Source organism: Lissotriton helveticus, chromosome 8 (assembly GCF_964261635.1).
Source record: "Lissotriton helveticus chromosome 8, aLisHel1.1, whole genome shotgun sequence".
Classification (NCBI taxonomy): Eukaryota; Metazoa; Chordata; class Amphibia; order Caudata; family Salamandridae; genus Lissotriton; species Lissotriton helveticus.
Genome location: NC_136069.1, coordinates 150,413,323 through 150,430,831, shown reverse-complemented (window position 1 = coordinate 150,430,831; position 17,509 = coordinate 150,413,323). Strand labels below are relative to the sequence as shown.

Genomic DNA, 17,509 nt, shown 5'->3' with positions numbered 1-17,509 from the left:
GTCCGCTGCTCCCGACGTGATTGAGGTACTATTTTGTTCTGTTTAACTCTTATTGCCCTACAAACAGATGATGTGTGACTGGCAAAAACATGCCCAGCAGGGCAAACAAAACTGCAAAGATTTATTTTCTGTGGTTAACTTTTTTTTGCCAAGTTGTCTTTTCTCACTTTGCACTCATGTTTTCTCTCTTGTTTCTGCTAATAGGCACTGTTCTCAAAAGATGAGGATTGCTTTATTGCAAAGTGACATTGTTTCATATGTGTAAATTCTCAAATGATGCTTTAATGCGTAGTGGTGTAGTAAACTCCAATCCTACCCTCTACAATCCACGCCAGTCCACACCACCTCACCCCCACACCAGTCCGTCCCACTTAATCCTATACACCCAGACCAGTCCAATCCATTCCATTCCATCACACCCCACTCCAATCCAAACCACTCGCATCATACCAATACAAACCTCTCATCCCAATCCAATCCACAACACTCCAGTCCTACCAACCCGCCCCACTCGAATCTGCCCAGCCCCACCCCACTCGAATCTGCCCCGCCCCACTCTGCCCCACTCCAAACCAGAACAATCTGCCCAACTCCAGACCAAAACCATCTGCCCCAGTCGTCCTACTCCAAACCAGAATAATTGGCCCCCACTCCAGGCTAATCCACCTCACCTCACCCCAGTCTAATCCACTTCACTCCAGTCTAATCCACTTCACTCCAATTCACCCCAGTCTAATCCGCCTCACCCCAATTCATCCCACCCCAGTCTAATCCACGTCACCCCAATTCACCCCACCCCAGTCTAATCCACCTCTCCCCAATTCACCCCACCCCAGTATATTCCACCTCACCCCAATTCACCCCACCCCAGTATATTCCACCTCACCCCATTTCACCCCGCCCTAATCTACCCTACCCCAGTCCTCATCACCCCAATCCGCCCCACACCAATCCGCCCCACACCAATCCGCCCCACCCCAATCCGCCCCACCCCAATCCGCCCCACCCCAATCCACCCCAGTCCAATCCACCTCACCCCAATTCACCCCACCCCAGTCCAATCCAACCTACACCTCCCTACTCTAATCCACCTATCCTATTCACCCCACTCAATCCAGTTCACACCACTGCGATCCAATCTACTCCAGTCCACCCCTCACCTCCCCTCTAATCCAACAACCCATTCCACATCAATCCATTTCACCCCAATCTAATCCACCCCACTCAATCCAGTCCACAGCAATGCAATCTAATCTACTCCACTCCAATCCACCAGATTCACCCCACTACAATGCAGTCCACTCCATCCAGCCCACCACACTTCAATCCACCCCACTCCTATTCCGTCCACCCCACTCCTATTCCGTCCACCCCACTCCTATTCCGTCCACCCCACTCCTACTCCGTCCACCCCACTCCTATTCCGTCCACCCCACTCCTATTCCGTCCACCCCACTCCTATTCCGTCCACCCCACTCCTATTCTGTCCACCCCACTGCAGTCCAACCCACCCCACCCCACTCCAATCTAACCCACTCCACTCTTAATTCACCCCCTCCAAACCACCCTTCTGTAATCCAGTCCACCCCACTCCGATCCGCCTTGAACCTATCTTATCCACCCCACTCCGATCCGCCTTAAACCTATCTTATCCACCCCACACCAATCCACTCTATGCCACTCCAGTCTACGATACTGCAGAGCTAGTTGATCTTGTTTTAATGTACATTTGTGTGTAAATACATGCAATCACATATGGTGTTCACCTTTTTTACACGCAGAAACACTTTATAACATTAAAGCATGCACTATTGGCTTTAACAGTGTTAGAGGTGGGGGAGGGAGTAGGCAAAAAGGATGGTTTTCAGTTTAGAATAGAAGTGACATTTAGAAAATAGACTGTGATAAGCAAGGAGACAATTGAGTGTACTTTTCCAATGTAAAATACTCCTTCATGCATTTCAATGAAAGTTCTTCCTGGAAGGTGGTATGGTGTACCCAATAGTATGAAGTGGTTCAGTGCTACTGTGTGGCGCCATAGCCCCCTCTGTTTATATTACATTGATTTAGTACCAATAAGACTGTCAAACAGTTGTGCTGTCAAGCTGACCTATAGACGAAAGTGCCTCATAGTATGTCCTGTATGTTTCTATTATGATCTCACGTTGGCCCCTTGAGTTCCAGGTACACAGTCCTATATATCCTCAAAATGCCAACTAAGACCTATACATCTTTAATTTTGTTTATAAACTTTTAAGGACTTGTTCTGTATTTCAATGAACATAATCTCCAGCAGTAAGTCCCTTTGCAAAGAGATGGCTTAGAGTAGGCATTCACACTGTGTGTTCCAGTGATGTATTGTTTTGATGTCACAAACCCAACCTGCTACCTAGATAATGTTCTTAGCATTTGTACACCACTAACCACCATGGATATGGAATCGTAGTGCATTCTCTATTTGGACGTGCCATCATTTTGATCTTTGAATGCCATTGCGCAGTTGTCTTTTGTTGGTATTTGCTTGTGTGAGGCTTCTAGGTGTTTGCTCAGTGTCTAGTTTAGAACTGGGAGTTTAGCGATGTGTGTGGATAAATCGGCTTTTCTTTTAGTGTGATGGTAAGTTATAGTCTCATGTAAGGTCTGCTTGATTTTGAATGTTTCATTAAGCAACTGTTCGAGGAGTTGGTGTGATTTACTCATAATGTGCTTTTGACGTGGTCCTGAATTTCCATGAGTAAGTTACACCTACTCTTGGAAACAAAAATGCCCTTTGAATATCCTCAGTGATAAAGATGAACCTCGTAGCATCAGTTCACTAGCAGCTTTGAATATCTAGTCAGTAAGTTGAGCGAGAAGACCAACCAGTCCGATAAATCTGACAAATCTGAATATATTTTGCAGGATACCGGCTTTCCCTTATATTGGATCTGCAAAAAGTCAACCTGTTTTTCAACAAGAATTGAAAGTACGAAAGCACTCTCCCTGATACTTTATCAAGAAGATCATAGTGTCTATTCATGCTTGCTTGACAGCAATGCATGATGAATGGTCATAATCTGCTCTCCAGTATGTCTCTTGAGACACGAAGCAGCTCTTATTGGGATTGCAACTATTGCCATGTCATTTGAGCAGTAAACTCAGATTGTGGTTTTTTTTTTAGCCTTGTAGTTACTGTGATTTATTAATGAATCCGTGCGTATTGGAGTTTGAACGAGTGGATATATTTTCCTGTCCAATCTTTACTTTAACTTAAACTTTGAATTGAGGCAAACGTTTGATAGATTACTGGTTTCATGTACATTGTCTGTTGGAGGTTTGCAGTGGCATTCAATCTTGTGTTTCTTAAATCATGGAAAATTATTATGTTTATAATTTGGTGGTAATTGAGGGCAGTTCTCTTTTACCAGAAAATGGGAATATTGACGATTTATGCAAAATCCTATCTTAACCATTTATTCTGGTGAATGATAAAGCAAAATCTGCACATCCTTACCACTACAATACATTTACTTTTGATTTGCTGTCCGGTTTTAGGCACGTTTGCTAAACTGTTGTCCTTAAATGTCTCTTCAGAAGGGTAAGTACCATAGTGTCTTTTTGGAATACCTTTTGCTTCTTGGTTTTTTTCGCGAGCAGTGCAAATTCTAGAAAATTGAATGAACAGAATGAATAAAAATTTGGGTCATCTGTGCTGGGCCTGTTAGGCAAATATTTTCGGTTTTAAATAATTCAGACATATTGCTGTAAACACGTTTTTGCTGAGGAATTTTGAACATCAGATGTTAAATTGAGCAATCCTAGTTTCGATTAATTTTTCTGTACGTTTTTTTACTGTTGCAATTGATCACAAGTTACCACAAATGCTCATTATTGGTGTCAGCTTACCCTCCTGTAAATCTAGCACTGTCAAATTCTATTCATCCGTCATCATTTACAACCATAAGCCAACCTACTAATTGGCCAAAAACCAAATCTAACCGCCCTGTCCCACCACCTACATGTATCTATTGCATTTTTGTAGGCTATCTAGTATTATCTTAAACAACTCTCCTTTGGTTATCAGCTAAGTTTGTGCTATATAAATGACAATGCAGTCTAATATAGATTTACATTTTCATCGTGTACAAGCAGATATCCTTATCTGTCCTGAAAAGCAAACATTACTATGATTTGTGAAGGGCAGGGGTTGTAATAAACTACGGTGATTAGTAGCTATTGTCTATTATAAGAGTTTCTAGTCCCTACCTCCGCTAACCCCTTTTCTAGTCTTTTGTACCTCTTCAGAATTATTGTGTAAGCAAAGAAGTGTTTTGAGGTGAATCATTAAGAGAATGTAATAGGAAGATGACATTAAAGTAAATGTACTAATGGAACTTTTCGTGCAGACTAATAATGTATTTACCATTCTATTCAGCCTTTGAAATAGCAGCTACCCTATTCACAAACCATTTATATGTGCATAGCAACAAATCATAATTTTTCCTTAGTTTGTTTCTGGAGCATTTCTGGATATTTACTTAGCGTTAATAGGAAACATTCTGAATTGTATTTTGATTTTTGTTACTCTTACTAACCCTGATAAAATGTTCAAGCGCTGTACTGCGAGTAGCATGCTACTCCGCACCAAATGTAGTTTATTAATTTGCATTGGGGATATGTTTGTACCCTGGGTAATAACACTTTTTCTCTATTTTCTAGACTGTAATTCTACAGATACAATAATGTCTCAGGACTCGCAGCAAGGCCCGCACTCCTTGACCCCTTCTAGTGTCTCCATGCCCAGGTCTTCCACGCCTTCCCATGGTCCAGCATTGGTTCCAGAGTCAGCAACTGTACAAAAAACACAGTCCAAAGTGGTTTATGTATTTTCTACCGAGATGGCTAATAAGTAAGTCAAAAGATGTGGCTCGTGTACCGTGGTGGCTGACAAACAAGCAAATGCATATCTAACAAATAAACAAGTGCATCTTTTTCCTCCCCTGCCCCTTCTTCCCCTCCTTACCATACCTCTTGGTTTAATCTTCAGTCCCTTCTCTGCCAATCCCCTCCTGCCCTCTATGCTACACTCTTTCCTCAACTCTTTAATGCACTCTTACCTCCAACCCGCCCCATCGGGTCAGCTAAGGGTGTGATCTTCCTTAGTTCAGAAATGTACTTCCTTTCAAAAGCCAGCAGTTGCTGTCTGCAGGGCCAGTAAGCCAGTGCCCTTTTCAGTTTTTCTTCTAGAAGCAATTTCATTTGGTAGACTTTCGAAAAAAAGATTTATAATTTATAGATGCATACTTGTGCAGTGTTCACCTTGCCTTCAATCCTTCAACAACTGCTTTACTGTGGCTTCGGACCATGTATGTATGTATGAACTATAAATATATAGCGTGAACCTAGTCAGAAAGGAAGCAGAGTACTTTACAAAGTCAAAAGCAAGCATATTGTAAACAAGGTCAGGTTAGGTCACTGGTTATTTGGATGGTACATCATTGTGATGTAGTGTTCTTTTAAGAGAGACATGTTCAACTCTTTGCTAAATTGTAACCAGTGTTCACAATGTAATTTGTTGATATACAAAGGATTAGTGTATGGGTGTTCATTTTCTTAAGCCGTAAACTAGAGCTCAAGATCTGGGGTTGATTACTATTACAAATTCAAGAACTTGATTTATTGTAGGCCTTGAAAGTAAGGCTTCGTTTTACAACTTGTCTGTTAAAAGCTAGACTTGCTGGCTTTGCCAGTGCTTGTTTGTTCTGTTGCAGTGCAGGTTCACTGGAGGCGGAGTGCCACTTTAAAAACGTTGTTGACTTTGGCTCCAAATTAAGCAGTTAAAATACGAAATCACATAAACGTGAGTGTAATATCTAAACATTAAGGGTTTGTGAAAAGGAAAGACCCAGGAAGTACTGAATGACTACGTGATCGAGACCATTCAGTCCGCTTTTGTTTGGATTAACAATATTGCAAGTCTTTAACCAATTAAATGTCAACAAGGTTCAGTCATTAACCAGAATAAAATGGTACCTTTCATAGGTTTAACTTTTTTTTTTTAGTTCAATAATTTTATTAGGATTTTAAAAAGATGAAAAACAGATAGGTACAGTTCATAATGATACCAAAATAAAAGATAAGGAAAAAACCACCAGTTCGGTAGAATACATCATTAACAGTAGATAAATTGCCACAACTCATGCCTATAAAAACAAAATGAAGGTCAAGGAGCAGAGTGGCAGTAGTGAATCATAGGAACCCATGAACGGCATCATTATTTACAAAACAGAAAGAGAGAAGAAAAAGAGAAGAGGGAACAGGACAGAAGAAAAGAAAGAAGGAAAAAGAAAAGAAGAAATAGGGAAAGGAAGGATCTCTCTTGATGGCGCAGCAAAATAAAACGCTACAAACAACGGTCAGTCAGACGTCACAAAGGGATATTGGCCGACCAACCCCTGTGAGGCCAAATCCATATAATTATCTAAAGTTCTCCATACATTAAAAGAAATAGTGGGAGTGAGATAAGCTCTATCCACAGAAGTGTGTGCCCACCATGTGTGATAAGACACGGAAGCGAAAGACTTCCAATCCATAAGAATCACCTTAACTGCCACAGTAAGTAAAAGATAATTGTATATCTAAGGTCTCTAACGGCAGTGGCTCCCGAGAAGCCAAGGGTCCCAATAAGATCATAGGAAAGGAAAGAGAAAATTTAATTCGAAAAATTAACATAAGATGTTTATGAATATGATCCCAAAAGGGTTGTAGAAGGGAACAATGATAGTACATATGTGGATAGTCACCAACCGCCAAGCCGCAACTCCAACATAAATCATCATCTTTTAAATGAAGAGAACAAAGCCGCTTAGGAGTCCAATGAAGAAGGTTGATGGAGAAGAATTTGGATTGAAACAAAGAAGGAGCAATTTTATTGCGCAAAGAGAACGTACCTATCAATTGGCAAGTGTCCGCCGACAAATGATCAGTTGACTCCGTACCAAAGTGACAAGACCATTTTTGCTGTGCAATGGTACATGAGTCTGAAGACGATGAGGTCAAAAATTTATAAATGCGTGAAGCAATGTGGCCAGACTTAAGCCACAATGAAAATAAAGTAATCAAAGGGGAGTTGGGAACAAGACGCACTTTGGCAAGAGCGACTTTAATTTTCAAGAAAGTGTAAAAATCCAAATTAGATAGTGAAAATTGCCGAGCTAAAGAAGAAGGTAACGGGTCATCATTGGAGTCATAAAGATGACGGACCAGCGTAATACCTTTGGAAGACCAATATTGAATTAGTGGGGGGTCAATAAGAACCTTTATGCGGGGATTACGCCACAAAGACGACCACCTAGATTTATGAATCGGAGTTGCCATTTTCCGATCGACCAATTTAACAGCTGCAACGGTATCCAATATAATAGTACGAGAAAAAAGGATAGATAGGGAAGACGTAGTTAAAAATGAAGAAACCGGAAGAGGAAAAGAGAGCCTGCTCGATGCACATCCAAGAAGGTGTATGACCAGGAAGTGAGGAAAACCACAACGCTCCTTGAGAAGCTAAAAAAGCGACTTGATACTTCCCCCAATCTGGGAAATTACAGCCACCCATATCGTAAGGTTTCCTCAAGGATTTATATGCGATTCGAGCCCTCTTATCATTCCAAAGAAATGAGGAAGTGATGGAATCAATCTCATGAAAAAAGGAAGAAGATCGATTCAACGGGAGCATAGACGAAATAAAGTTAATAATAGGAGTGACCATCATTTTTAAAGTTTGGACCCGACCCCACCAAGAAATGTGTTTAGGAGACCAAGTATCCAAAAGATGACGAACTTTAATTAAAGTCTGTGTCTCATTATACGCCACTGTATCCGATAAAGTACTACAAAACCAGACCCCTAAGTATTTGAGTTGTTTAGATTGCCATTTGAAACCAGCAGATCCCATATGGGCCGGAAAACAATAAGCATTGAGGGGGAAACATCTCCGTCTTGTCTCTGTTTAGAGTGTAGCCAGAGACCGTAGAAAAAAGAGTAATTGTATCTGTGATCGCAGGAATAGCCGAAACAATAACTTCAGAAAAAATAAGGACATCATCTGCGTACGCCGCTGACTTTATGCACTTTGAACCAAACGTAAACCCTTTAATGTCTGGATGAAGATCAATTAGCCTCAGGAGCGGATCAATAGCTAGTAAAAACAAAAGCGGGGACAGGGGGCAACCCTGACGAGTACCCTGACGGAGGCTAAAAAACTCAGAGGTAGCCCCATATACTCTAATATTCGCTTGAGGCTGGGCATAAAGTGACATCACCATATTAACAAAGGAATCCCCAAGATTATGAGCACGAAGAACGGCTTGCAAAAAAGGCCAAGAGACCTTGTCAAAAGCCTTCTTGGCGTCAAGGGCTAGAGCTTCAGCAGGAAGCGTAGATCGTTTAGCTGCCCACAAAATATGGCAAAAGGTACGAATGTTGTCCCTAGCAAGCCTACCTTTGACAAACCCAGTCTGTGATGGATGAACCAGAAAAGGGATATAGGACTCCAAACGTTTAGCCAGAATTTTGGCTAACATTTTCGCCTCCATATTAAGGAGGGAAATAGGACGAAAGTTTTTAGCGTCAGTGATATCCTTCCCCTCCTTAGGGATGACCACAATAGTATCATCCGCCGCTGTACCGGAAACCGCACTTCGTTGAATGAATACATCAAAAAGGGTCTGTAGACGAGGGACCATGAAAGGGAGAAAAGTTTTATAAAACAAAATGGGAAAGCCATCAGGTCCCGGAGCTATACAAAGTATCATAAAAATCACGAAAGACCACAAGGATCTCCTTAGTCTGAAATTTGTTAATGCCGGATCTATCAGAGATAGAAGAGATTTGAGACGACTTAAAACTAGAATCTTGAAACTTCAACGTGGCCTCTAAGACCTTACCAGCACGATTTTTCAATTGCAACCGTTTAGACTTTTGTGCTTGAACACCAATATGAGCCCTCTTAGTGACAAGAGCATTATATGAGTATTTTAGATTTTTAATAGACTGTAAAACTTGTGAGTCTCTCGTTTGACGAAAAAGAAGTTCATTTCGTTTAATACTATCCGCTAAATCAGAAAGTTCATTCTTAATGGCAGCATTCCTCTGCGCCATAATTTTAATGATGTAACCGCGAAGGTTACATTTAAAGGCGTCCCACAAAACCACTGGAGAATCAACGGAACCTTCATTAACAGAGAAAAACTGTTCAATTTCGGCTTGCCAGGCACTGACCGCAGCGTCATCATAAAGAATTTCCGTATTTAATTTCCACGAAGGGGAGGATTTCTTAGGAGCAAGCCCCGAGAGGGAGAAGGAAACCGCAGCATGGTCTGAAACAAGAATAGGATGAATGTACGGCAAAGACGAAGATTGTAGCAGAGACGAATGAACCAAGAGGTAATCAATACGAGAAAAACTAGAATGAGGAGAGGAAAAAAAAGAAAATTCACTGCCAGTAGGGTTATGAAGACGCCATATATCATGAAGATTAACAGAAGAGCACACATTTAACAAATGCTTGTGAGCTCTGGGAGGGCGAAAAGAAAAAGCAGAATTTCTATCTAACAGAGGATCCAACGGCAAATTAAAATCACCACCCACTATTAGATTACCCTTATGAGGCGTTCGGGAAAGTAATTTAGTGATATTCTGCCAGAAAAGAGGATCATCATTATTTGGAGCATAAATATTCAAAGCATAAAGATCATGAATACCATCAGATAATCTTGATAATACCCAACGACCCTCAGAGTCATGGTCAGAAGAAAGGATTGATAAACCAGAGTTTTTAGAAATAAGGGTGATCACGCCATTACGTTTACCAAGAGCATCAGAGCCTACCACATCCATAACCCAGCCTTTCCGCAACCACAGAGCCTCTTTATGGGATAATTTCGTCTCCTGCAAAAATACCAGATCCGAAGACAAAGATTTGCAATAATCTAAAATTTTAGCCCTCTTAACCGGATGATTTAAACCCTTAACATTAAGGGAAACTACATTTAAGCCAGGCATAGACGTACAGAAAAAACAAACCAATTAAGAAATACAGATGGACGGAAAAACAGAACACCACCATCTGACACAAAATAGAAAGGCACCACCAGGAGATCGAAGAGGAAAGAGAAAGAAGAAAAGGGAGAAGAAAGAGAAGGAGAGAAAGGAAGAAAGAAGAATGGAAAAAGAGACCCGCCAGGGTAGGTCTATGAGAGACCCATCTCATACCAGGGGGAACATGGAGAGGGAAACAAAAGACCGTCAGGAAAAAACAGTAGAGAAAGCGATAGATCCCAGACTAGAGAAAAGGAAACAACAAGCAATGGTCCTAGAACAATAAAAGTGGACCCTATAATATACTTGAAGTCTGGGAAAGAAAAGCTACGAGAATAATCAAACACGGCCAATGACTGAAAAAAGACAGAAAAATACAATATGAGGCATATCAAATAACAAGCTCATGAATAGAAGCTAAAGTGAGATAAAAGGATCCTAGCTATATGACAACAATTAAATGGCAAGAAACTATAAATGCCATTCAAAGAACAAGATAAATAGGTATTAAAAGGAGAAAATGGTGCAAATCAAGAACTAGCAAATATATAAATAAAAAGGCAGTAGTACATGGTATGTAGTTAGAGAAAGGAGAAACAATAAATATGAAAATTGAAAAATTAAGCAGATAAAATGTCAAGCAATATCATATATCAGCAGAAATAAAACTTGCAAGGTTAAAAAACTGAGCCAAAATATAGACAAAATACCACTAAGTGAAAAGAAGAAATACTAGGAAGGGAGCCATAAAATAGTTACACGATAGGCAAATATAGAAAAACAAACCATATGTATGAGCACAAAGAGAAAAACTGACACATCGGACCGAACGACTGACAAAAACAGACCTATAACCTACACCAAGAAAAGGGAAGATCAAAGCTCGGCAAAGTACAAAATCGAAAGATACCAAAAGTTGGGAAAAAGACAACATGAAACAAATATCGGAGGATAATCAAGAAAGACGAAATGGCCACAGACAAATATCGAGAAAAGTGGATAAATACCAATAACAAGTCAAGCTAAAGCTGACAAGCGACAGACAAATCAACTGGAAAACGAATAGCAACCAACGATCAACATATGGAGCGAAAAAACAATGACATATGTCAAACAGCAAGACGTACTAAACCACGTGAAACAACAAAAACAGAAACTCAAGCCCCAGAAGAGCCAGGAGCTGGAGAAGAATCCATCTGAGACTCAAGTTGGTTATCCAAAAAAGAGGAAAGATCAGCAGGTTCATCAAAAATCCGATAGCGGCCCTTGAAAGTTATACAAAACTTGGATGGACCAGCAAAGGAAAAAGGAATATGCATGTCCAACAGACGTTTTCGCAGATTGAGAAAAACCCTTCCTTCGAATTAGTGTCTCTGGCAAAATCCTGGGAGATAGTAATCCGATGGCCCTCCCAAGACACCGACTTGACTTTCCTCATGTGGGCCAAAATCTGTTCTGAATTCTGATGACGCTGTCGTTTAAGGATTACTGCTCTGGGATAAGTGGAGGTTTTAGGTTTGAATGCAGGCACCCGATGAGCTCTCTCAATTTGAAAGTCTCTTTGAAAGGAGATTTGTATGGTAGAAGGAATCCATTTGGAGAGGAAGTCAATCATTGAGGGGGCTGACTGCTCTGCATCTTCAGGAAGACCAAAAATACGCAGGTTACTCCTCCGATTACGATCCTCCTGCTCTGTAAGGTCTCTGCGTAAGGCCGCCATCGAACGTTCTAGCTGGAGAAGAGACCTCGAATGCTGGTGCGAAGAATCCTCCACCACACTGATGGGAGATTCAGTATTTGTAACCCTGACAGATAAGGCTTTAAAGTCACTCCTGATAGCAGCCACCTCAACTTGCAATAAGTCTGTATTAGTTTTAGTAGACTGCGCAATATCATGGACTGCATTTAGACACGTCAGAATAGCATCCAAAGTGGAGGTAGTATCCTTCTGAGAGGACTCAGGAGAGGGGGACTGCTGCTTAGATCGTTTTAAAGTCCCTTTAGAGTCCTTCGCAGTAGGGGAAGGCCCCATGGTGTCCGCCAAATGAACAGGCTACAGTAGACCGCTCAAAAACACCACCACCAAAGGTACTTGAGGTAGAATAAATGAGCAAGGGCCAGGAATTACACAAACAATAATACACGAAGTGCCACTGAAAAGAAGCACCGTAGGCGAGGACTATGCCCGAGACACCAGCGCACAAAATGGTGGACAAAAGCGGTTGGAAGTAGAAGAAGAAGCCAAAAAGACCCTAGAGCGCCAAAAACAGATTTTGCCAAATAGCAAGCAACCTAGCAATCAGGTCACATAGCCTGAACCCCTCGGGTAAGGCAGGGAATCATCATAAACGAGTCGAGTGAGGTGAAAAAAGGCAGTCAGAGATCCATAGAAGATAGCAAGCAGGTATTTCGTCAGTTATGCATAAAACGACTGCAAAGGACCATCAAAACAGAAAGGTAATAAATGTCACCTCAGTACAGCTGACTGAACATGTTGCGCTCGAAGGCAAGGGTCTGGTACCAAAGAAACAAGCGACGCCACCGCAAAAACAAAATGGCGGCCGCTCACTGAAGTGCCGGTAATGAGGGTTGCAAGTGGAAACAAGCATTTACAATGCAATGGTTTTGCCTTTGTTAAAGTTAGAGCTATTGGCATTGCTCTTGACATTATTTTTATTTATGTTTTTTTAACATAAATAATGGCATTGTCATTTACAATGCCACTAGCTTTATCTCTCGCAAATGACACACACAAACACACACAGAGCCCCCCCCACACACACACCCACACAGATCCCCCCACACACACAGCCACACAGAGCCCCCCACACACACAGCCACACAGAGCCCCCCACACACACAGCCACACAGAGCCCTCCACACACACCCACACAGCACAAGCAGGCAACAGGGGCACATGGAGGCACAAGCAGGCAACAGGGGCACACGGAGGCACAAGCAGGCAACAGGGGCACACGGAGGCACAAGCAGGCAACAGGGGCACACGGAGGCACAAGCAGGCAACAAGGGCACACGGAGGCACAAGCAGGCAACAGGGGCACACGGAGGCACAAGCAGGCAACGGGGGCACACGGAGGCACAAGCAGGCAATAGGGGCACACGGAGGTTCAAGCAGGCAATAGGGGCACACGGAGGCACAAGCAGGCAACAGGCGCACACGGAGGCACAAGCAGGCAACAGGGGCACACGGAGGCACAAGCAGGCAACAGGGGCACGAAAACGGAGGCACAAGCAGGCAACAGGGGCACACGGAGGCACAAGCAGGCAACAGGGGCACACAGAGGCACAAGCAGGCAACAGGGGCACACAGAGGCACAAGCAGGCAACAGGGGCACACGGAGGCACAAGCAGGCAACAGGGGCACACGGAGGCACAAGCATGCAACAGGGGCACAAGCAGGCAACAGGGGCACGAAAACTGAGGCACAAGCAGGCGACAGGGGCACACGGAGGCACAAGCAGGCAACAGGGGCACACTGAGGCACAAGCAGGCAACAGGGGCACACGGAGGCACAAGCAGGCAACAGGGGCACACGGAGGCACAAGCAGGCAACAGGGTCATGAAAACAAGCACAAGCAGGCAAAAGGGTCACAAGCATGAATTGTAATTTAGACGGGGCTGAAGTGGAGAACGGTCAGTTCGGGAAGTAGTGCGGCTGGTGCAGTGGTACCAGGCCGAAAGGTGAGAGGGGCTGTCTGCACCCCAGTTTGGACAGTTTCCACTACCTAACAGGGATTGGTGGGAGGGGGGCGTACTTCTTGCTTGCTTTAGGGCTGTTACTTCGGGGACGCAGTGCACGCTGCTGCCTGCTGCCGCCGGGACACGACAACAGGCAGGGAGAGGACAGGCTAGGAGAGAGCAGGGAGGGGACAGGCTGGGAGAGGGCAGGGAGGGGACAGTCTGGGAGAGGGCAGGTTGGGAGAGGGCAGGTTGGGAGAGGGCAGGTTGGGAGAGGGCAGGCTGGAAGTGGACAGGCTGGAAGTTTAAAGGCTGGGAAAGGACAGGCTGGGAAAGGACAGGCTGGAAGTGGACAGGCTGGGAGAGGACAGGCTGGGAGAGGACAGGCTGGGAAAGGGCAGGGACCATAAAATACATAGATATAAAATCATTTAAGATCCCCCGTCTTGTAACCATGTAACAGACAGACATAGAAAGTAAAAAAATATAAAACATTTATTAATCTTCATAGCGCCTCGAGAGGCTTCGCACCTCCTCCCCTACAAAAAGGGAACGAAAGATACTTATGTAAGGAGAGGATGTATGCAATGCAGCGCCTTGAAGCGAGACCGGGGACTCTGAGATGTCCCCAAGCGCTGCCTGCCGAGAATGGATCAGAAAAGGTGTAACCGCAATGCAGCGCCTGGAAGCGAAGACTTGAGGCTCGGAGCTCCCGCCACACCCACCCTCTGCATAGAAAGTGCCAAAGTTGGTATACACTTAATGCAGCGCCTTGAAGACAGACTCTGGCCTGTCAACGCGGTGGGGGCGGGGGGAGAGGGCTGGGGTTAAGGCTTCGGCGGAGGACGGCCAGGGAGCCGGGTTCAACGGGGTCACCTTGACTCTGACCTTGGACATGTCTGTAGACCCTGGTGCAGCGCCTTGAAGCGGACCATGGGCTTCAGAGTCGCCCACATCCACAGGACGACATGGAGGAGGGGGGGGGGGAGGGGTACGTGCAGCGCTTTGAAGCGTACCCCACAATCCACAAGAGTAATATCGGATGGGAAGGCAACACCGCGAGGACGTGGCCTAAGGACCAGAGCGGCTGACTGTGGCACTGAAGAAACAAGTTCGAGTCTCGCATCGTCTCAACATCCTGTGATCCTCGGCACACCACTATATCTCCTGTGCCTGAAATAGGATGTGACCGCGTGTGATGTCACCGCTGCTCATATAAAGCGCTCCAATACCTTCGGTCGAGATAGCCTATATAAAACTGAAAATATATAGCAAGCATTGGCAAAGCCAGGTCCCGCCTATGTAAGAGCTGTTGGCTTTGTCAATGTGTTGAAGCCTATTACACACCAGCCTGGCTGCGGTTCAGCATGGGAATGTAATTACCATATTGATTTGCACTTCACTCCGATCTGAGGCGGGCTGGGCTGTCGGGAGGGCGGTGTGACCTGCGGCAGGCAGCGTCGAGAGCCTGATTGCACGGCCTGAGAGCTGGAGGGATGCTGTGAATCAGCTAGAGCGGCAGGTTGGAGAGGCACTTCGCTACAAGCCGCGATTGTGAGGCGCTGGTGTGCCTGGAGCCGGGCCAGCCCCGCGGGCTCCGGGAGGGCTCTGGGAGGGCTCCGGGCCTCGGGGGTACCCGCCCCCCACCCCCGAGGTACCCCCGAGAGGGTGGAGCGGACGGGGGAGAGGCGAGAGAAGAGGCGGAGGTGCCACAGCGCCTTGAAGCCGGCTCAGCTGGGCGCAGATCACCAACCCTCAGAGTACAGGCGGAGGACAGGGACATAGCGCCTTGAAACCGGCTCAGTTGTGTCTACATCACTATCCCTCGGAGCACAGAATGACAGGGACACAGTGCCTCGAGAAGCGGCCGCAACCCGCCCATGAGAAGAGGGGGCAAGGAGAAAAGGCAATACAGCGCCTCGAAACGGGCTCGGCTGGGCGAAGATCACCAACTTTCAGAGCGCAGGAGGACTGGAACATAGCGCCTCGAGAGGCTTCGCACCTCCTCCCCTACAAAAAGGGAACGAAAGATACTTATGTAAGGAGAGGATGTATGCAATGCAGCGCCTTGAAGCGAGACCGGGGACTCTGAGATGTCCCCAAGCGCTGCCTGCCGAGAATGGATCAGAAAAGGTGTAACCGCAATGCAGCGCCTGGAAGCGAAGACTTGAGGCTCGGAGCTCCCGCCACACCAGCCTGGCTGCGGTTCAGCATGGGAATGTAATTACCATATTGATTTGCACTTCACTCCGATCTGAGGCGGGCTGGGCTGTCGGGAGGGCGGTGTGACCTGCGGCAGGCAGCGTCGAGAGCCTGATTGCACGGCCTGAGAGCTGGAGGGATGCTGTGAATCAGCTAGAGCGGCAGGTTGGAGAGGCACTTCTCCGGTCTCCCCGCGGGCGCCGCCATAGTGCTTGCCGTCTTCCTCTCCTTCTTCCCCGGGCTGCGGGGGGCGGGCACTTCCGGCCGGCCGCGCTAGGATTGGCCGGCCGGCCAGTCACGGGGCAGGAGAGACGCAGAAGTGCCGGCAATGCCGGACCAGACTCGGGGGCGTTCCCGGCGTCGCGTGACGTCGGCAAAAGGCAAAGAATGTCAGGAACGCCCCCGTGTCTGGTCCGGCATTGACGGACAGGCCCCTCGTCCAATGGCAAGGCTCCGTTTACGGAGCCAGCCAATCAATGACGAGGGCCGACCCAAAGCACCCTACAGTTCTCAACAGGATTTCGCCTGCGCGAAAAAGCTGCGCAGAGCGCAGCTTTCGCTAGGCAAAACCTAAAAAGGACAGTTCAGGTCGTCTTGTGCTGTTGCAGCATACAGGAGAGCGCTCACGGCACCTTCCGACACCTCATGGTGAGAGCTGGAGAAGAGACACTCTCGAACGGGATCCTAAAATTGGCCCGACAGTCTGTCTCCCTGGAGCTCAAGCGCGGCACGCCATCTCGCAGCAGCGCGCAAGCCACGCCCCCATAGGTTTAACATTTTTGAGATACATTTTGTCTTAGATTGGTTTACAATGAAACAGGCCCTTTTTTTGCTCCTTTGCCTGAATTTGTAACGGAAAGATTTAATAAAATAGGGTGACTTGTAATTACTTCGGGGAAAACATGGCAAGATTACATAATTTTTCGACAGCAGCTTATTTTTAAAGAAAAAAACTAATCGGTAACAAACATATATATATATATATATATATATATATATATATATATATATATATATATATATATATATACACACACACTTGTTACTTGACTTATCCCTATGTTTGTTACCGATTTTGTTTTTTTCTTTAAAAATAAGCTGCTGTCGAATATATATATATATATATATATATATATATATATATATATATATATATATATATATATATATATATATATATATATCGGATAGAATTGTTCAAAACACACACACTCGCACACACAGTTTTTGAAACCGAGTACTGAGATCACATGATCCAGGTAGCTTTTGACACGGAAGACAGACTTATGCATTTACATGGGAAGTAGTACGTTCTTTAAACCATCTTTTTTTTTTTCATCATGTGTATTTACAAATTACTTCTGCCTCAATTAACTCATTGTGGCTGACAGTGAAATGACAATTTAAAACATATAAACATCTATCTTACCATGGAACCCTCAAACTTATTGCCATATTAATTTATCTTTACATTTAAAAACGTGCACCTTCGGATAAAATAACTTAATATCTATGGATTCATCCCTTGATTTGT

The 17,509-nt window shown here is 44.7% G+C and overlaps 1 protein-coding gene across 4 annotated transcripts in view; it reads left to right on the top strand.

Moving 5' to 3' along the window:
- BCL9 (BCL9 transcription coactivator) overlaps window positions 1-17,509 on the top strand; it is a 904,233-nt gene that overhangs the window by 800,733 nt on the left and 85,991 nt on the right. For all 4 annotated transcript variants that reach the window (XM_078656778.1, XM_078656780.1, XM_078656777.1 and 1 more), the window contains one exon: window positions 4,699-4,888. In XM_078656778.1, coding sequence (XP_078512904.1) covers window positions 4,699-4,888 — 190 coding nt within the window. The remainder of the gene's footprint in view (window positions 1-4,698; window positions 4,889-17,509) is intronic.